Source organism: Leuciscus leuciscus, assembly GCF_965113295.1.
Source record: "Leuciscus leuciscus genome assembly, chromosome: 10".
In the NCBI taxonomy this organism is placed as follows: domain Eukaryota; kingdom Metazoa; phylum Chordata; class Actinopteri; order Cypriniformes; family Leuciscidae; genus Leuciscus; species Leuciscus leuciscus.
In genome coordinates, this window is record NC_138734.1 from 37,690,770 (window position 1) to 37,712,474 (window position 21,705).

The 21,705-nt window shown below is 38.7% G+C and overlaps 1 protein-coding gene and 1 long non-coding RNA gene across 4 annotated transcripts in view; one reads left to right on the forward strand and one right to left on the reverse strand.

Moving 5' to 3' along the window:
* LOC309508127 overlaps positions 1 to 21,705 on the reverse strand; it is a 746,145-nt gene that overhangs the window by 581,633 nt on the left and 142,807 nt on the right. The window lies entirely within an intron of this gene.
* mctp2a (multiple C2 domains, transmembrane 2a) overlaps positions 1 to 21,705 on the forward strand; it is a 51,278-nt gene that overhangs the window by 20,021 nt on the left and 9,552 nt on the right. For all 3 annotated transcript variants that reach the window (XM_082183184.1, XM_082183186.1, XM_082183185.1), the window contains 3 exons: positions 14,816 to 14,935; positions 16,251 to 16,292; positions 21,126 to 21,235. In XM_082183184.1, coding sequence (XP_082039310.1) covers positions 14,816 to 14,935; positions 16,251 to 16,292; positions 21,126 to 21,235 — 272 coding nt within the window. The remainder of the gene's footprint in view (positions 1 to 14,815; positions 14,936 to 16,250; positions 16,293 to 21,125; positions 21,236 to 21,705) is intronic.

Consider the following 21,705-nt stretch of genomic DNA (forward strand, 5'->3'; position numbering starts at 1 on the left):
TCATACCACTAGATCTCAACTCTGTGGCCCTTTTAGTAACCTGAGGTCAGTGACCGCATCTGAGTAATCCTTCTTTGAAGAAAACGCTCTGCTCCTTAATAGCAACTTTTAACAAGACTGAAAACAGACCGTGCTCATTTGGCCCTGGCCTGTCAGGGTGTAGCTATAAAGTGTTGTGAATCAATGATTTCTTTTTTTTCTGTTGATTTTTAAAATAAACAACTGTTATTGAACTCCCACCACAATTTAATCCACATTACGAGATTTTTTGTTGTTGATTTTCTTTTTAAAAAAAAGGGAAGTGAGTTTTACCGTAATAAATTATGTGTTTGGAGTCATCGCTGAGAGGTTAATACATGTCCTCAAGACTCATTGAGCTTCTCAGTTCGATTCTGTCACGGTTTCCCATGTGTTTTGTGTTCAAGGACTCTTATTTTTATATTCTGTTGCCTTGCTGCTTCTGGTTTAATTTCCTGTGGTTTAGTTCCTGTTTGCCTTTGTTTCATTAGTTGCCCTTGTTATTCACCATATTAATCCATTAACCACACCTGTGCCTTGTTAGCCTCTTGTATACTCCTGTGTTTCAGTCTTAGATTGTCAGTCGTTGTCTTTACATCTCTGTTGTAAAGGTGTTGCGTTTCCAATTGGATTCTTCTCTTCTTTCTGTTTGGATTCATGGTTTCTTGTTTGGATCGTCATTTGTTTGCACGTTTCGTTTTCAATTTTCTGTATGACACAACATTATTACTGATTTATGTAAGAATAGAGGAGCTCCGGATCAAAACACAGGCAAAAAAGGAGCAGAAAAACCAAGTGATAGAAGCTTTGCTTAGGCACGTTGTAGTCAAAAAAAAAAAAAAAAAAGTTCACAATGTTGCTCACATTCAAGTGTTGATAAAAAAAAAGGGATGCTAAATAATGTTTAAAAGCAGAGGCTCTGTTCCTTCTTTTGATTATATTGCATGTTCAGATCTTCATGCTACAAAATATTCTGAGGGCCATGAATGTTTTGTCACAATTATCATAAATGCTGGCGGTGGGTGGCAACTTAAAAAAACAAAAACGCCGAGAGGGAAATAGTTAATAAACTGCTTGCGAACAGATTATCTTCTCTGCACTGCAAATCGTGACAGATTTAGGTTTTAATCATTTCCTGTCAATTAAACAATGGCAAAAAGTAAAAAAAAAGAGTGTGAAGTAGAATCAGATTTGCTTTCCTCCATTGATCTGTTTGTTATATAGGCCTACACTACGGTTCAAATGCCAAGAATGCATTTATTACAGTAAAAACTGTAATATTGTGAAATATTACAATTAAAATAACTATTTTCTATATATTTGAATGTATTTTACTACACTCATAATTACTTCAGTCTTCAGTGTCACATGATCCTTCAGAAATCATTCTAATATGCTGATTTGCTGCTCAAGAAACATTATTATCAATGTTGAAAATAGTTATGCTGCTTAATATTTCAGAAAAATGTGCTATATTATATTTTGCAACATGCATGTCTTTACTGTCACTTTTGATTAGTTTGTGTCCTTGCTGAATAAAAGTATTAATTTTCATTGAAAAAATCATACTGACCCCAAACTTTTGAACGCTTGTGTATAGCATCGGCACTTTATGCTAAACTTTAATGCTTAAGCCCTTCCGATGTATGTTCCAGCGAGCAGATCAGTGTTTTATTGTAGGAATTAGGTAGCATTTTTATCCATGCTTTAACACACAAGCAGTTCTTTTTCGAGGCTTTCTTGAAGCTGTAATATAATGTGCAGTCTCCCGTGCCGCTGCGCCTCGCTACTGGAATGAGCAGTGCCCCCTGAAGGGGAGTCATCGGAGGTGTGTGTGTGTGCCCATCCACCTGAGGAGACGGGGTGTCAGGCTGGGAAGAGGCGTGGGACGTCCTGTTGCCCGCTCTATCTTTGTCTGCACACGTGGGGTTGAGAACAGAAAGAATATCATCTCTTCTCCACTAGCATGTGGCCTGTTTCCGCACCACTGCGTTCAAAGCTGTGCAGGTGATGCTGAGCTATGGAAATGACAGGAAAAATTAAAATAGGGCACCTGTGTAAATCGTCTAGGCTTTAGAAACAACAGGCCGGAGGGGTGAATCTCAACTATGCGTTTTTTTTATAGCTTTAAAGACCAGTTTCATGCTTTTTTGTACTCTCTCTCAACGTTTAATTACCATACATGTTGCACGACGTCTATAAAACAGCGCGTAACCCACAAGGGTCAACAAACACATATCTGTCTTTCTCTCGCTCTATGGGTGTATGCATATCTGTAGGCTGCCGTAATAAGGTAACAGAGTCAGACATTGACAGATGCTTGCCTCTAAGAAGAGCATAATTAGAGGAGACCGTGCTTTCCTCGACGTGTTCTCATCCAATCCATGTCATCGTAGTCGTGTCAGCCGTTTAATTTATAATGTAGGCCTGTATACTTGGAATGTAGTACACAAAGTAGCCAGTGGAGAGAGGCTACTATTTACTTTACAAACATATATTTAAAATACATTACAATACATTATTCATAGAGTCAGTGGAGTCTCTGTCCTGTAGCTTTTACACTTTACGCAACTTATAATGCATTTGTGGTGCTGCGGTTTCTTTGTCCAGGTCTGTAGGTTGCACAGGCAGCGCCTGTTCCCGGAACACACTCCCACCCCAGTGCTGGAAATCCCAGAGGTCACCACCCCGACCTGCACACAGCAGAGCGCATATACACGCTCCCTCTCGCAAAACACAGCTTTCATCTGTGGAGAGTGGGAAATATGTGTGTGGGTGCATGTGTTTTCGTTTGAATATCCTCTGCTTTGTGCATGTGTATATATATATATATGCACTAAACTTTTCTATATTGTATAATAATATATTCTTTGTTATGCAAAGAAACTCTGATTGGACCTCTGAAGGAGGGAAGTTAAGTTTAACATAAGTGCACCTGTAAAGTCACTAGTTGAGTGATTTGGCTTATAACTTTGAATGGCTAAGGTTGTTCAAAATCACCTAGCGTGCAACAACAAGCAAAACACTGCAAAAATAACTTACTTCATAAGCATTTTTTGTCTTGTTTTCCAGGAAAAAAAGATCTAAAACCTTAAACTCTCTCTACCTTAAAACAAGATACTTTACACTAAGTAAGCATAAGAAATCAGACAATAGGATACTGATATCATGATTAAGATTAAGTTATTACATTTGGTAACATTTTATTTTACAGTGCCTGTACCCCTTGTACATACTATGCAATTATTATAGTAATTACAATAAATGGTTAATAACTAGGTAATAATAACCCATGTAGTTACCTTATATTACCCAGTACTTTCTTAACGTAAAGGCTGGTACCCTAAAGTAAAGCGCAACCCCAAACCTTAACCGTATAGTCAGTACATGTTATTATCTAATATTACTCAATCCTTAATTGTATAATTACACTATAAGGATATTACCTCAAAACAAAAGCTTAACTTTAAACTAAATGTAGTCGGCCTACATATACATATATATATATATATATATATATATATATATATATATATATATATATATATATATATTACAATGTAATACATTTGTATCAGTAGTAATAACATGTATTACATATATTACTTTTTTAAAAACTTTTGTGAGGTTTTAGTGGTTATGCTGATTTTTATTGCATAAATCCCACTGTAAGTGTTCTTTTGAATTTTTTATGCATGTCCACCCAAGGCACTGTTTTTAATATTTCCAGTCTCATTAGGAGCATCTGCATATGCATTTGAGAAAAAAAAAAAACGCTTAATATATCTCCCAAAAGCATGCGGCCGTGCTCTCTTTACCAGACAGACTGCTTACATAGTTGAATATTTTTTATTGCTTGTTTATGCAACAGTAATGAGCCTAGAAACAGCACTTATAAAGTCAGACGACTACAGTAAGTCCAAGAAGGAGGGCCCGTGTCAGATAAAATCTTTATAAAATACCACTTTTTAGATGTGGCTTGCACTTACTGAGAAAGATGAATGTGGCATACATCAGTGGAGACTGCAGAGGGGTCACACAGAGTTCTCTGCTGCATGTCTCACTGTGGCCTGTAGATGGAGCTACAGCACTGTCCAAACATGCATGCACACACTCACACAGGGCCGAGATGAGAACAGGTATTAGTCGAGAGCAGGCCGGTGACAATTCGGATGGTAAGCATTAAGCAAAGTAATTTCTTACAGCGCATTACACAGAGCAAACAGACTCCAAAAAGTTTCCACCACAGGCTAAATGAGCATTACTCAGCCAGGCATTAACTGGCCAAATTTGCTGCTTCTGAACTCTGTAGTTTCAAGCTTTTTCAATAAAGATGAAAGGGATCGAAGGGTGAGGAAAAAAGAGATTATTTACACTTGAAAGCTGATTTGGAGCTTTGCTGTCATTAGAGTCTTTTAAGTATTTAAGTAGAATTAATATTTTAACATATGAGCTTGCTACGTCTGTCAGTAGTCTGGACTAGAAAGGAAAACCTGCACGCGTGTTTGTGTGTGTGAGCGTGTTTAAGATTTTTTTTCTTTCCCTTTTTGACACTGCCAGGTAGCAAGCGGTTTCGACATCATTTGACAGGCTGTGAAATGCTGATTGCTTCACATCACAGACTGTAAAGATGGCATCTGATGAATGTTTGATGCCGTGCAGCTGTAAACACAGTTGGCAGCTGTGACGGAGCGTTCTCTCTCTCTCTCATTCTCTCTCTTCCTGTTTCTGTCTAGCAGAATCGCCAGCACCAGATGATAGCAGGACGGGGTCTAGGCAGGTTCCTGGGTCCTGAGGGAATGCTATAAAGTGGCGGGCACGGTCTAAGCTATTAACTGGCTTACTGGGACAGCCAGGATTAGACTGATTATCAGCATTTCCACGACCCGATTCGTTATTTCAGTTAACTCGTGTGATGTCCTCAGGAAAACACAATGATCTCCTGATATTGAGGGGTTTTCCTGCATGGCATCTCATGTCTGTGCTAGGGCTGTCAATTTAATGTTAATTCAGTACAGTTAATGACTTTAAAGAAATATATGCACTTAAACCATATTAATACTTTTAATTGTAATTCCCCAGCAAGGAATTTCCCTTCAATTTGAGCAAGGTTTCCACAAGGTCACACTCAGCGCAGGCCCAACATAACTTTTTTTAAAAACGTGGTGCAGAACACTAAAAAGGAGCAAAACATATTGGCCATAGACATCTGTCTGCGTATATGTGGACAAACAATTAAAAATGAGTGCAGATGGAATGCAACCACAATTCCTATGTGAACTAAGTCCGCCTAGCTGTGGACAAAACACAATATATTGTCTTCTAAAGCTAAATGGTTATGTCTGAACAATAATTTACTTGGTTCAATAATTTACTGCCAATCTTTAGAGCAATATAAACCCAAACAGGATGGTCAGTGCATGACCACGATTGACCAATCAGAATTCTGTCGCAATCAGTATTCTAGGGAGCCGACCAAAAAGAGTTTGAAGAAATTGTAAAATAAAAAGGTTTAAGGTTAAAGGTTAAGCTTTTACAGAGTCAAACAATATATATAGTTGCTCCTGTGACTTGGGTGTGAACATTTAGCTTGAGACCAGCAACAATAAACAATAAATTGAAGAGAACTTTTGCACATGACGTGCAACAATAAGATACAACATCTAATATATATTAGTAATATTAAAATTCATCATTTATTCACCCTTATGTTGTTCCAAACCTGTATGACTTTAATGATATATGATATTTTGAAGAATGTTGGTTACCAAACAGTTCTGGTTACCATTGACTTCCATTGTATGGTCAAAAAATCTCAAGTCTTTTTCTATGTTCCACCGTAAAGAGAAAGTCATAGAGGTTTGGAACAAACATTAGGACGAGTAAACAATGACAGAATTATAATTTTTGGCTAATTTCTATGCAATTAATTTGATTATTTAATGAACATGTCACGCACTTCATTCCCTTAAATGTTTGAATCGATTGACAGTCCCAGTCTTTGTGTTAGATCTTTGTCTGTCAGGGTTTTCTTTGTCCCTTACCTTTGTTTCGCTTCACTCTGAAAGTTTCCCTGGACAGCTACACTGAAATGAATGTGCGCATATGTGTGTGTGTGTGTGTGTGTGTGTGTGTGTGGGTCCCGCTGTGTGCCTCATGGGCTTTAAGAAACTGTCAAGGAGTTTGTGCTGCGAGTATGACAGGAGGGCGAACCCTTGATAGTGATATATGTGCACGGGCTCTTCCTGAAACTCTGGAGGAAGGGATTAATAATTAAAGAGCTGGATTTGAGCGTCCGCTAACAGTGCAGTGATGGCTGGAGATTTGACAGTGTCAGTGTTGTTATTGAGATGTGTATGCTCCGTGTCATCGTTCGGCTCCTGGGGCTCAGCGGCGAGTCTGCCTTGACCCCGCGCACATCCCTCTTATCCTTCACACTGACAGTAGCGCCGCTGACAGCTCCTCCCTTCACTCCGCTTGTGCTTTTTACATACGAGTGTACGGTTTTATGATCACTCCACTTAAATGTGCGCATGCAGTTTGCATGTTTACATATTCATTGTTTGCTTTGCATAATTTGTACATATTTTTAATATTCTCCTTCCATCTGTGCATAAACATGCTTTAGCATAAACAGCTTGCATTCCGCTCTCATTTTTTTTTTTTTTTTTGCCTATTACTGCCGGCGAGCAAACATGCTCCGTCTTTAACCCTGATGCACATGTCTGTGTGCGTTTGCGTGTCGTAATGACCAGCACTAACACGCTCGCCACCTCCACAGTCACAGAGGACAACTCTCCCCGGGCGCCCGTGGTCGACTGGCTGTGACGTATGCGCTCGAATGTGTGTGTGAGCTTCCGTGAGCCGAGCTGACACTCGGGGTGCCGTCTGCCCCAGGGGAGAAGGCTCGCATGGCAGATCTGTCACCCGTGAGGTCGCTGAATGTTAACGCTCCCAACATGGATTAAACACTGGTGGCCAGTGCGGCGGGGTGGGGTCGCTGTGCCAGCCGCTGACAGGCACCACAGGGCTCTGTACACTGGCCTCCACACCGCCGGTGACAGAGAGACTTTATCTCTCCCTCGCTCCCTCTGGGCGCACACAGTCCACTCCACCGCTCCACTGATAAGGACATGAGCCGAGAATCACAAACATGTATCATACACTCACAGCCTGCACTGCGCTTGCAGGATCACGTTTCAACACAACTTATATGCAATGCTACACTTAATCTATTTCAGTATGTCTGTGTTTGGGAATAATTAGATCTACAAGGAATTATAAATAGAATATAATTGTCTTAATTTCAGAATCATTTTTTATAATAAATTGTTAATGATATCCACAATAGCAAGATTAATTTGAAATAATTTAATTAAAACAGTCATCATTGTATTTCATTTACATTCCAACAGATTACATGTTTTAATTGAATTAATTAGCCACCAAATATTCGTTGATATTATAAAAACTTTATAAAAACACATTATTTTTAAAATACATATATATATATATATATATATATATATATATAAAAAAAGAATTAAAGCTTTGAAAAAAGAATCACATATTGTCCAAAAATTACTTACTTTTGTCAAGTGTCTGGCCTGCACAGATGGGCATATTGGTGAATAGCAGAGAGTATTTAATGTGGATATATTATTGTATAAATCTCATCAAATTTGATCTCGTTCAGAAAAAATGAACAAACTAGCATTTTCAATGACCAAATTCCTCGTACACGTTGACATAAGCAATATTTGAACATATTCCACATTAGAAAATCATTATAATGCAGCCAAAGATAAATTATGAGAAACACAAAGGATTAGTTCACCTCCCAAATCTTTTGTTCATTTGTCACATAACAGAAACAATGAACAAATCATTCATGAATGACCCACCAATACCATTTACTCAGTTTACTGGACATATTGGTGAATAATAGAGACGTTGTGTTATTGTAGAAATATTTCAACCTGATCTTTGTCACACCATTCACAAGGTCAACGGGTCTTGGTGTGCATTTACTGTAGCTGTACACAAGACACAAGCTTCTCCATGTCTCTCAAGCTCTTTTTTTGTCTCGATTGCTTACTGCGGACATGTATGACTGTTACTGCCACTGGGGCCTTTGATTCAGTGCAAATGTTGTCATTTTTCTGTGTTTTAATCAAGACACTGATGTATGTTTCTCGCATCGCCCTACATTTCACCTTGGAAAAAAGCCAGAGAAAGAGGGAAAAGTGTGGCAACGCTGTAAGGATCCTCTGTTCACATTAAAGTTGCCCGGTTTCATCGGGTCTCTCAAACACACGCATACGCATTAAGCCTGCAGCCAATAGTCAGCCTTGTTAGATTTGCACAGATACGTTCATGTAATCTGGCACCCGTCCACAGCTCTTCGTCTGACCCTCATAAGGCACGGCTGCCGTTGCTTGCGTCTCGCTGCTGCGGAAGATAAATGCATGAGAGGGACACGAGAGACTCAAACTTCCCCTCATGGTTTAGTTAGAGCTCACTTGCTCTGAGAGCATCCACACACAGGATAGATTTCCCAGTAAATATGCACAAATCTAAAATGTTAATGCTCCGAGTAGTTACCTATGTAAAGTGCTTCTAAAAAATGTGTTCAGCGGCCATTGAAGAGATTGGTTAATATCTTATTTATTTGCCTTAAATCTAAATTGTTATAAAGTCAAGCCCTCTGAGACTTGTTTAGTTATTTTGTTTGGCTGTGTAATAGCTCAAAACAGTCATATGCGTCTTACAGCAGCCCAATATGTCCAGTGTTATCTCGCTAATTCTCCCCACATTGCCGTCCAGTTTGATGATTTATGGACTTAAGACTGCCTCTGATTCAAACACCAACTTTACTGGACATGATCCTTGCTCAGTTTGTCTTTCTGTGTTCATTAATACACTGAATGAATTTATATTGCTCTTATGAAAATGCTTTTAGTGAAACTAATCTCCCTTTATAAATTGTGGGTTGTTTTAGCCAGTCAGTGTTGTGTCCTTTTCTATAAGTACTGTAGTTGATATACAGTGGGGTCCAAATGTCTGAGACCATGATAATACCTGGAATTCAAAATTCAGGGTCAATAAGAATTTTTTATTGAGCAAGAATGAATTGCATTGATCAAAAGTGACAACATTCTATTTCAAATAAATGCTATTCTTTTCAACATTGATAATACATAATAATAAATGTTTATTGAGCACCAACTCAGCATATTAGAATGATTTCTGAAGGATCATGTGACACTGAAGACTGGAGTAATTATGCTGAAAATTCAGCTTTGCATCACAGGAATAAATTAGATTTTAAAATATATTAAACTAGAAAACAGCTATTTTTAAATTGGAATAATATTTCACAAAATTACTGTGATCAAAATACAGTAAAAATAAGAGACTTCTTTTAAAAACATTTAAAAAATCCTACCGACCCCACAAATTTGAACAGTAGTCTATATAAAATAAACAATATATATATATATATATATATATTTTTTTTTTTTTTTTTGACTCTGATCATGAGAACTCCTTTGTACGGTCGGTCAGATGCTTTTTGGATCATTCTCAGATCATGCCAGAGAATATGATCATCATGGTTGACACTTTAATGACGGCTTGAGTGCTGCTGTCATTAAAGCAAAGATTGACAAACCACATACTAGCAATTTAACCTAAATTAGGCTAATGAAATAATCTGAATCATTTAAAGTAGACAAAATATACACATTTTCCTAAGTTCACTCAAACTGTTGCACCCTACTGTAAAGTACAGTACGTATATATGGTATATGTACTTTTATTCTGCATGTTCTGACTTTGAAATTCAGATGGATGGAGGTTATTGTACTCCCACAGTGATGCATGTTTACATTTATCAGTAGCTGTGGAGTGTTTTTTCCCAGCCCTCCACACCACTTGTGTTTAGTCTGTCAGTAAGTAGTCTGATTTGGTAGCCTCTCTCCACCCCTTTGCCGTTTAATCAATTTGCAGGATTGTATAAACTCTTAGTGAGGGCGTCTTTGTCCTTTTGTTCTCCTCTCCCCCTCCCTGGAGAGCGTGGGTGGCGTTCTGCTGCCAGCCGGGCTTCGGCTCCAGGACTTATTTTATTCACACTTTTAATCGCTGAGTGCTTTATTATTAGGTATAGGAATTCCTCTGAACAGGGGACCATCTAGAGAGGCCTCAGAAATACATTTAGTGCAATCATATTAGCTGCACGCTAAAACAAATCCGTCAGGCGGTTCTTAACCCCCTGTTTGGCCGGTCTTCTGGTGAGCCTTGTTGGTGTGTGAGGAGAGGGCATCTCCATCACCTACAGCAATCCACAACAACACACTCTTAGTATCATTCCAAATCATCTTTCCCTCTTTGGACGCTCGACATTTTTAAATCTAAATAATTGTTAGGTTCATATAGCTGTAGAATGTGTGTACAAGCTTCGCTAAATATGGTGTATATACAGTTATAAACTGATGCTTGCAATATTGCAGGGCTCACACCTGCATTTTGAGAGTGAGTTTGGGAAATATGTTCTGTGTGAGTGGACACAACGCTGGACAGCAATGTAAATAGCCTCTTTGCATTGTATACATGCTTGTCTGTTAAGTGTGTGTGTAGATTATTTTTTTATTTTTTTGGTGGGGTCGGAATAACTTGTAGAGTCGGAGATGAGCTGTGTCAACAGTAGGTTTTAGACTTGCTGTGTGTGTGGTCAGAGCTCAAACCAAAGTCTGGGCTCATTGTTGCCAGATCTCGATTGAAAAACAAGCAACTGGGTCTGACAAAACAAACCCAATATAACTCACTTTCCTTACCAAATAAGCCTAAACAAGCCCAAGTTCACGATTGTATTCTGGAAATAAGACCAAAAACTTTGCAACCATTCAATGAGCCCTAATATGCATATGGACAAGGCAACACTGCCTTTGATATATTTGTAAAATAAAAATAAAATAAAAAACGAGCCAGTTGTTAAGTGTTAACTTAGACTTTCTGGTCTTATAGAAGTCGCCATCTTTCATATTTATTTCCGTCACTGTCACTATGGTTACAGGTGTTATTCATGGCTGTTAAAGAATATAAAAGACTTGACTTCAGTTGCTCGTAGTAGTTTCAGCTCAATTGAATCACGGCAGTTAATGGCTCTTTTCGTGTGGCCTAGCAATGAATGCTCTTTGTGGCCTTCGTGTGGAAGGCACAGGTTTGATTCCAGACGTGTCATGTTCTCTGTAAAAAAGAAAAAGTCGCCTAAAATGTAGTGCTATGTAGCTTTGTAGCCAATACATGTGACAGTAAGAAAAATTAGCAGTTCTGTTTGCACTTAATGTACTTAAGCAGTAAAACATCACGGTGTTTAAAAGGTAAACCTACAGCTGGATTTCTTCTTCAATATAAATTGACTCGAAAGGAAAGCGAGGACGAGATTTTAATCACTGCGCTAATAAAACACAAACCACTTAAGCTCAGACTACATGAGTGTGTAAATCTTAACCAATTGTGAAATCTGGTTGCATCATGCACATAAGGAGATTTTCTTCTTTCAAAATGGATCCTGTGTCACGGCAACTTGCTGTAGACATTATATGAGGAGACATTATGAAAGGCAGTCGTGTTGTTGCCACATTACCACCAGCCGCTGTCCACCAGACCCGTACAGCTGCTTGTTGTTTCGCGGTCGCCATTTCAAAAGTTCCATCACGTCTCCTTGCAGACTCGTCTCTTATTGGCTATTGCGGAAGTACTGACGTAATTTTAAATCCTAAATATCAAACATGTTTGATATTGTCAGGGCGGCCCTGATGTATTTGCGAGGAGATCGGGAGGTTTAAGATTTGATCTGTAAACGCCTCACATTACCAGATAATCTGGGCCGAACATTGGGCCGTTTTTTTTCTCAGAATGTCGGGAGGGGTAAATCGGGCCGAAATCGGCCTGAAACTCCTGTGGTCTGAGCCCGGCTTAACTCTGCTTATTAACTCAAGGCTATCGGACACTGCCTTCACACCGAAATCAGAGAGACTTTTCCAAATGTTCACTGTTCTGTTTTTATTAGCACTGGGGAAAAGGCACGTAGATCCAGCATGCCTCCACATTCACACTGTTGGGGACGAAAAGAAGACATTTCTGACAGGTTTTGTTTATCCAGTAATTTAGATGCTACATTTAGACACAATACATTTGACTGTATTTCTGTGTGCTTTTATCTTGTCCACCAAGCCTGCAAGCAGTTGAGCGGAAATTTGCATTAGTGGACGATTATGAATACCTGTGACAGATTCTCTCTCTCTAGACTCACAGGCTGCAAATGAATGGTCTCCTACTGTTGACTCGCATGGGAAGACAGGGACCAGGCAATTAGACTTTAGTAGTTAATGTAGAAGCTTCTGCAGGCAGGGCAAGCAGGTTCAACATTCCTGCTGGGCTGTCGCCAGGTTTTTTTCCATCTCGGCTCTCTCACTTTCTCCCTTACTTTGGAAGGTATCACTTATGACAGCTAACCTGTTGATAAGCCCTCCGAGTTTATCTGAGGGTGAGGATGAAGGCGGGCCCCTCCGCGTGGGGTCCCACAAGTGGAACCGACTACAGCAGGATGCCGCTCGAATTCAACCTTCACAAGCTGTAATACGGTTTTCAGCTTGAATCTGTGCGCTAGTACAGATTGAATAAGGAGTTAAAGAGATTCAGCCATCTCCAATAGTATAGTGTGACTAAATTTGTAATGAATTATTAAAGAAAGACCCAGATGTGTGCACTGTTGTTGTTGTGCCTGCGGGGTTGTTGTCCAAGTGCTCTGTGCATTAAGCACGATTCTCATATCCCTGGTGGCTGTGTGTGTGTGTGTGTGTGTGTGTGTGTACGTGTACGTGTGCGTGCAGGCATGTGTGAAAGTGAACCTAGCTTAGGAGTGGCAGTAGGTAGACTGCCCAGAGCGCGATGTCTGGCCACTGGCTGATATGACAGGAACATGCTGGTACTGTACTAGATTTAAAGTAAGGCCTGCAGGCCCCGTCCAACTTAAGTCAAACATATTGTCTCTAACAAGCCTCCAGCATGCCATGGAAATGCAAGCCTGTTGTTCTGTGTAGGTACAAGCTCGTTCTTGTGACCTTCAAATGATATCTACAACGCTCGCGCAGTGTGAGAAATTCAGATGTATTCATTTAAATTCAGGTTACACAGATGTGATGTGCATTGTTTCAAAAGTTTATTGTGGAAATACCCTAATGTAGTGCAATTATTATTTAAGATTTTAAATTATTTAAGACCAGCAATTTTGATCATTTTCACAAAAAAATGCATGGCCATCAGAATATTTAGTTGTTTGAATATCTGAACATGCAATATATCAAAAGAAAGAACAGAGCCTCAGCTTTTTAATTTATTTGTAACAAAACATTTTATTCATGCATTTTTTTTATCAAAACTTGAATCTGGGTAAGTTTCATTAGAAAAGTCAAATTTACCAATTTTTTTGCCTGTGTTTTTATCTGGAGATGCAGTACTCTTTCAGAAGATGCGTAATAGCGCTCCTACCGTATAACAGTGAAAACATGGATTGCCGGAAAATTTCGGCAATGGCAGGGAAAGAGTTAACTAATGGGACTAATTGTAAAGTGATACAAATATTTTTTATAAGCCCTTATTTTTTATTACATTTTTTTTTTTTTTTAATGTTATTTCTTATTGTGTTCACAGACTAGTTGTGTAGTATACATAAGGGACCAATGCATTGACTTTTGGAATTATCGTCATGTGCCTATTTCCCATTGTATAATGCAGATTTCCTTATCATTAAAACATAAATAAATGATTTAGCATAATTCAAATTATGAAGGTGGCAGGCAGCAAAGGTAATCGAAATATAAAATAGACAGAATTGAGTGTGCACAATTAAATACTCAGTATCAGCTGATATATGTAAACTATTACAATACAAATACAATATAAATGTCTGTTATATTTTGCATCCCTAGTTTTCTTTGAATCAATGTTTCAGTTATTTATAGCAGTGCATTGATGAAATTTGCTGACATAAATGCTCAAGTGTAGATGTTATGTTACAGATCGGTTGAGTTGTAATGTGCAGAGTGCATTTTTATAATAATGTTCCCTGAGAATGTCTGTTTTTACAGTCATCCCTGTGCGTCATCTTATTATTTCTCAGGCTCATTAAGTTGCCGCTAGCTGGCTTTAAATTCAGCCGGCCAATTAGCGGCGTGCTGCGCGGTGCTGTGGGTGTTGTGCACCTATTTCTCTTATGGAAATCTGAAGGATTATTCATCTTATTTCTACCAGGGGTCTTGAGTGTTCGCAGTCTCTCTCCGCAGTGGTAAAACGCATACGAGTGCTATAGGTCAGGCTGCAGGAATGCAGTGCAGTCAGGAAGCATTTGAAATGCAGTACATCAGAGCAAGTGTGGAGGACCCGCTCCTGTCAGATGCTCTGTTTTGTCACATCCGAATTACACACCAGCATAGTGTTAATCAATTGCAAATGGGTTTTTGAAATATTAAAATCTCCCATACCACGACACACAGATTCTGGCACGGGCACCTTAATGAGGTGCTGGAAGGGATGCTTGGACTTTGCACTACAGTTTTCTTGTTATGACAAGGTTTAGAGTCTCTGTGTCAAGTCTTTCTATTTTCTAAGAGTTAATTTCCAATGTAATATTAGAGGAAATGCATATGTGTGTGTATGTGTGGGCAGCATTGCCAACTGTGCTGTCTGGGATCCTCATACCCTGTTTAATACCATCTCTCTCTCTCTCTCTTAGATATTTGTGTTGACAGTCTGGCTTTGGGAGCTGTTCATGTTGCCCCTCTTCCTCCTCCTGCTCATTGGCTGGAACTACTTCCACATCACACCAGGCATGGCCAGCTCCAGTCAGGACTTGGTGAGTGCTGTGATGTCGCCCACTCAGCTGCACAGAAAATGGTCCCTAATAAGTCAGAGTCTGTGCTGGTGACTCACAGGATTTAGAAATGACAAGCATCAGTTTTAAACCTCACTGAAGAATGATTAGAAATATTAATAGACGTTCTGTCTACAGATATCTGATGTGAGTGATGTCATATACAGTACCTGCCAAAAGTTTTTATGTTTTTGAAAGAAGTCTTTTATGCTCACCAAGGTTGCATTTATTTAATAAAAAATACAGTAAAAAATATTATTACAATTAAAAAAAATGGTTTTCTATTAAAAAATGAAAATGTAATTTATTCCTTTGAATACAAAGCAACATATTCCATCAGAAATCATTCTAATATGCTGATTTGCTGTTCAAGAAACATTTACTATTATTATTATTATCAATGTTGAAAACAGTATTTGCTGCTTAACATTTTTGTGGAAACAATGATACCATTCAAACATTTGTGGTAAGATAAAAAAAAAAAAAATAAAAAAAAATTTATTCAGCAAGGATGCATTAAATTGATCAAAGTGCCAGTGAAGACATTTACACTATTACAAAAGATTTCCATTTAATAAATGCAAGTTAATAAAAGTATCACCATTACCACAAAAATGTTAAGCAGCACAGCTGTTTTCAACATTAATGATATGGATGATATGAAACAAGCACAGCAATGTAGGAAACCCGATATATAGTTTATATATTATGCCACTATCTGAATGTTGCTTTAACACTCAGAATTAAGTATTCCAAAGAGTCATTAGATAATTTAGAGCACATTATACACCTTACAAGACTGAAATCAGTCTTTTCACAGCATTTCTAAAGACATTAATTGGTCAGCCCTTCCTAATTAGATCCATGTTATCTATAAATTCAACATTCACAAAGGTTAAGATGTCTGAAATACACCTAGCGGAAAAGAGTGCCACAGTTACATTCAATAGCCAGAAATGGTCAGGGATGACTTAAGAGCGGTCTAGGCACCCGAACGGCCAAGATTAAATGCATTCCTTTTGGTTTCAGGTGCATGTGTGAGTGTGTGTACGTGTTTGTTGTGAAGAAATTAGATTGCTTGGTTGTGACATCGCTCTTGTGAGGAAGGCCCTTCTCATTCACCTCCTCCTTTTGTGCGAGGTCACTCGAGAGGCAGTTGCTACGGCAACAAGGCCTCTCCCAATGGGGGTGTATATACAAGCGAAGGTTTCATTACGAGGTGTTTGTTAAGAAAATGCTCCATTGCCCACGTGTCTCAATCTCATCCGCTCTCTGTCTCTTTCTTCTTCTTTTACAGGAGAACATGTCCGTGGCCGAGGACGAGGACGAAGATGAAAAGGTATTTTGCCGGGGTCATGCGTGGTTTTTGATTAACCGCTGACTTTTATAGAGCCTCTCTAAGCTGTCCTTGGGGTTCTGCATAGATGGACTGTACACTGTACCTTTAATAATGCGTTTAACTCAGGACTGCAACTTAAATACATTCAAAATGAGGACAGACGATTCAGCAAGCACATTTTCCCTCTAGTACTTTCACACCAGTCCTCTGGGAATCCTCGCTCATACAACAAATGGATTTGGTTGCTTTGCTGTGGTCCTTTGAAACGCAGAAATAAGCACAGAACGGCATCATTAATTGAAGTTTGCCTTCCGCTGGGGAATGGAGGCATTGTAAGGATTTTGAGGCAGGCATGGCTAAATAGGGAGGCTGGACTGCAGTTGAACTCCTTTTAGCATTTTTACTTTTTTATGCTTAAGATGAGTCATTAGACTAATTACAAATTCTCCCAAATCTGCTTAGATCCAATTATTCTTAAAACATTCAGTCATTAAAAAAAAAAGAAACAGTACAAACATTCTTCATTTTTTTTTGCCTTTAAAAAACAACAAGATTTAAGCTGGTATGGTTTCGTTGTGGGATGCGTGTGGATGGTAAACTGTCATAATGGTCAAAATCTGAATGCTGAGTGCTGAATAAATTCATAATGAGGCAGGGCAGGCTCATAATCATTTTAGGCCACGCTGTCTGGTCCAGAGAAGAACGAGTTAACAGGAAGATAATGCGTTATTGCTTTCTGACTTGGATGTGCGGAAGTGCACAGCTCTAAGCCTCCGAGCGCTGACCCTTGCGCTGTACGGCTAGGGCCTAGGATTCATATTCATAATGTGCTCAATATATTCTGCTATGATGACCGCGGGCTAGCTTCATCTGTTGAGAGGAACCCCTCTGTTAAAAACAGCTCCCTCTTCCAAATCCTATCCAAGCCAAGCAGATAATTCACGGATGAAACGCATGATATGTGTGTGCATGCACATTAGTTTACGCCCAGCAGCTAAACAATTGTAATATATCTTGGAGGGAGAAACGAGTTCGTGGGTATAAAAATAAAATAAAATAAAAGACATATAAGCCTTATAAATATTTGGATTTGGGAATGTGTGCGTTTAAATTAAAGATAATGTCATAAAATTACATTAGTTTCATTTTTAAACCATTTAATTTGAATAATTAGCTTGGAATATTTAATTGAAGCAGTAAAAATTCGACCTTGCATGTCCATTCTTGGACTGCCTGTGAATTTATTTATTTGTATTATTTCATTATAATTACAAGTAATATAATGAACCGTATTTTTCTAGTGAGATATATTGTTTTTACACCCTTTCACGTCATGTGTAAATGAAATATCTCCTTTCATTTATCAAATTACCCAGATGTCCATGTTTATTTTAAGTTGTCAGCTCTAATTTAAGGTGGCTTGTTTCAAAGTCCTGTTATGTTTTTTCACTTTGACTTCAGTTTCACGCAGGCAGATCAAACAGTGTAGCGTTACACTTGCTATCAAAGTCATCGCAGCTAATGTTTTGGGGTTGAAGAATGATCGGTGTTAAATTTGATCACTTCAAAGGTGCCGTTTTTTTCCTGCTCTTTGGTTAACATGGGGATAAAGGCTGTCCCCTCTGAGGAGGCTACGATTACCGCCTGTTTTTCAGTGTGTTTTCCCCTGGAGGAAGAGAATATGTAAACCTGCAGCTGCGATGGAATGAAGCTTAAGAGAGTCGATGGGAGAAACCGCGATCCTGCAGAAATAATAACAGATCTCCTCTATGAGCACGAATCTGTCCTGGGGGAGAGAGACATTTACAAATCATGCGCGGCGATGTAACTTCCCTTCGGCTTTCGGTATCAATTGTGTTGAGCACACAGACACTGGTTTGAATCACATCAGAAAACGAGAGGGTAGAAGAGAAAACAACCCCCTGGATGCGTGTCCCAAATGACCGAGAGGCCCTGTTCCCTGGGCACAGGTCACCTAAGAGTACCAGGCTTTGGCTAGACCCCCGTCTTCCACCGTAGCCCAGGGTATCATCGGTGCTCTTCTAACCCTCTCCCCTCTCACATCTAACATATCACCTTCAGCACACACCACAAGGACAGAGTGTTGATGTCATAATCATTGTGTATTCCAGAGTGCACAATCCTGTGACATATCCATTAGGGAGCGCTGGGTGTTTTGTGCTTGTTTGTACAGTGGTTGTCAGCTTTAACAAACCCATTTGCAACACATTTAGCCAATAACACAGGTGTTTTATTTAGGTGCGTTCCTCTGGTTATTCCGTTGTGGAATAAGTGAGTCGCGAATATTTGCACCAGCTTTGAATGAATATTCAAATTTGATGCCATTTACCCAATTACAGGAATGTTAAATGAACCCTGGCTTGCAGGTTTTTTAATATATTTTTTTTGATTGTGCCGAGCATCCCTGTGAAACTGCATTTTCTGTTTGCCTTTGTGCAATCTGTTCCCTATTAAGCCAACATAAAAGTTATGTGACAATTTCATCTGAATTGAGAATATGATCTGACACAGGTTTTCTAATCAGTAGACATGTAGCTCGGATAGTTTATTTATGGTGAAGAAATCTGTTTCCACCTCAGAGGCGGAAAAAAACGGATGTCTGACTTCAAGGAGGTTCAGAAAGATGAATTGCAAAAGTCCAGAGAACTTGTATATCATGCTTCTATGCATGCTTTCACTGTCATCTTTTGGTCTCCATTAATATGAATATTTCATGTTTGTCATTTTAAGATTTTACAGCCTTATCAAAGCAATCTGTGACAAACGTTACCTCACATGTACAGTGAACCCAAAAAGGTTTTGGAAACTAAAAAAAATATCATTAGAAAAACAGAATATTAAAGCAAGTTGACACCTTCAACACAAAACAAAACAATAGGTGGAGTTCATCACATTAACTATGGGCATGATCACACTTTATTTTTGAACAGCATCGAACAGATCTTTTATAATCTTACAGTTTACAACACTTTATATTAGGTGGCTTGCATTGAGGAAAGACTGAAAAAGTCAAAACGGAGCTTTTTATAGTTTTTATACAACTCGAGCTCAATTGTGCACATAGGTTTACGTATGCAAATATCTGTTATGCGAAATAGCTTCGTCAGAAAACAAAATGCAAATATTATTTAAAAAAATAATCATTCAGATTTGTTAATGTTAAAATAGAAAAAAGGAAATAAAAAGAAACATATTATGAGATGTAAGGAACCAGATTTTTTTTTCTTTCTTTTTTTCTGAGCAGGTCATAAGTATTAATTGTTTTTTAAATAAACTAGCAAACGTAGAAAACGTCTTGTTTTGCTCGAAAACCAACTTTGTGATCTATTTCTTTTAAATAATCGCCACTTGATTTGATATTTTGCTATCTATTATGTGACTTAAGTGTTCAAATATTTTTTTGGGGAGCACTAAGTTCATTTTTCTTGCGGTTGGTGGAGAGTCATTAAGCAAAGAAACAGTAAATACATTTGAGCTGAAATCAAACACAGTTGATACACTGAAAGAATATATCATCTTCTCTACTTTATCCTCCTTTGACACTTTCCTCACAAATGAGGGATTTTAAATGACTCATAACAGGAGGCATGTTGATTTGCTCTTGATTGATATCCTAGTCTCTGTGTACGGACATGCTGTGTGTCGCTGGAGTCGACGGGTTGTGCTGAGTGGAGGCATGACTGGCTTCCCATGGTTCCCTGTGTCTGGGGCCGAATGGAGAGTGACAGTGGGGAGTCTGGGCTGAGCTTTCCCAGGGGCCGACAGACAGCGGGGCCGGTCGCTTACACAAACATATACAGCGCTCGATCACATGTTTGTGATCCCCCCCCCCCCCATACTATCCATCATTACTCCTGTCATTATTCCATCCTTTTGATGTGAGGGCTTCTCGTTTCTCTCTCTTTCTCTTTCTTCTCTTCCCCCTTTGGAGAACTATACTCATGGGCTCTTATGCTGGAGGATTTCTCTGATGTGATCATGTTGCTTTGGACGTTAGATTACCCTAGCAATCTTCTTTAAGTAAAATGGAATAGAATTTCTCTCTTTTTTTTTTTTCATCGAAAGTCCATTTAGCCCATGTCTCTGAATTACATGGCAACCCAATACTGTGTGATGCATCAAAATACAAAAAGACAATGGGATTTCCCATCTCTCTTACAAGAAGTAAAAACATTGCTTTGTATAACAGGATTACACTCAGACATTGCAATCTTTCTCCCACGAGCTCAGATACAGAAAACGATAAATCCAATGATTTCAACCCTGCACTCAATCTTGCCATAAGGTGGGCAACTCTGAGTTTTCATACGCCAAGAACTGGTACTCGAAAAAGCTTGCACCCTAGGAAACGAGCCAAGACATGCCCGGCAGAGACTCGTGGATTAGACGACCTCGCAAGTTGGCGTCTTGCGCCGTCTGTGTACTCTAACTCACTCACTCTCTCTCTCTCTCTCTCTCTCTCTCTCTCTCTCTCTCTCTCTCTCTCTCTCTCTCTCTCTCTCTCTCTCTCTCTCTCTGTATGCTTTCTGATTGCCATTTTTACATCTTTTTCCTCCTCCGCTTAATCTTTGATTGTGATGCACCTTTATTGTTTGCGCCTGACAAATGCTGAAATACTCCTAGATTTGTGACAGCTCTGGAGGAGAGGCTGACACATTTTCACGTCTGAGGAGATGTTACAGAAGCTCATTACAGGCCATTGACTAGATGAAATACTGGTGATGGCACTCTGGAAATAAACTGCTCTTCCTTTGTAGGCTTCTAGCAGCTGACTTCCCTCATCAGTCTCTGTCTTTTTTTCTTTCTCTTCAGGAATCAGAGAAAAGAGGACTGATGGAAAAAATCCACATGGTTCAAGAAATTGTGCTTACAGTTCAGAGCACTTTAGATGAAGTGGCTTGCATCGGGGAAAGAGTGAAAAAGTAAGAACATAGCATTTTATACCTCTTCTGAAGCTCACATATGCAGTTGTGCTCATAAGTTCTTTGTCAAATAGCTTCATTAATAAAAAAACTAAATGCATTTTATGTGTCCTTTTATTAAAAAGACTGTTTAGTGCCACGTTTAAATGAAATCAATAGAGAATAAATCTATAAAGTTTTCAGAATTAAGTAATATTATTATGAGATGGATGCTAATGATAACTGATATACCAAAAGCAAGGATTTCTCTGTTGGTAAACTATCCTAAAGAATGATCTAAATCTTCAAATACATTTCTTGCATTTTTGCTGCTACTTGGATGAACTATTGTAATTATTCATGCCCTTTCATTATATAGTCATTTCTTTTTTGTCAATTTTATTTATGTAATATTATTCCTTTAATCTCCAAATTGAATGACTTTATTCTCAAAAGTTTACAGCTTTTGTAAAAAGCTGTACAGATTTGTA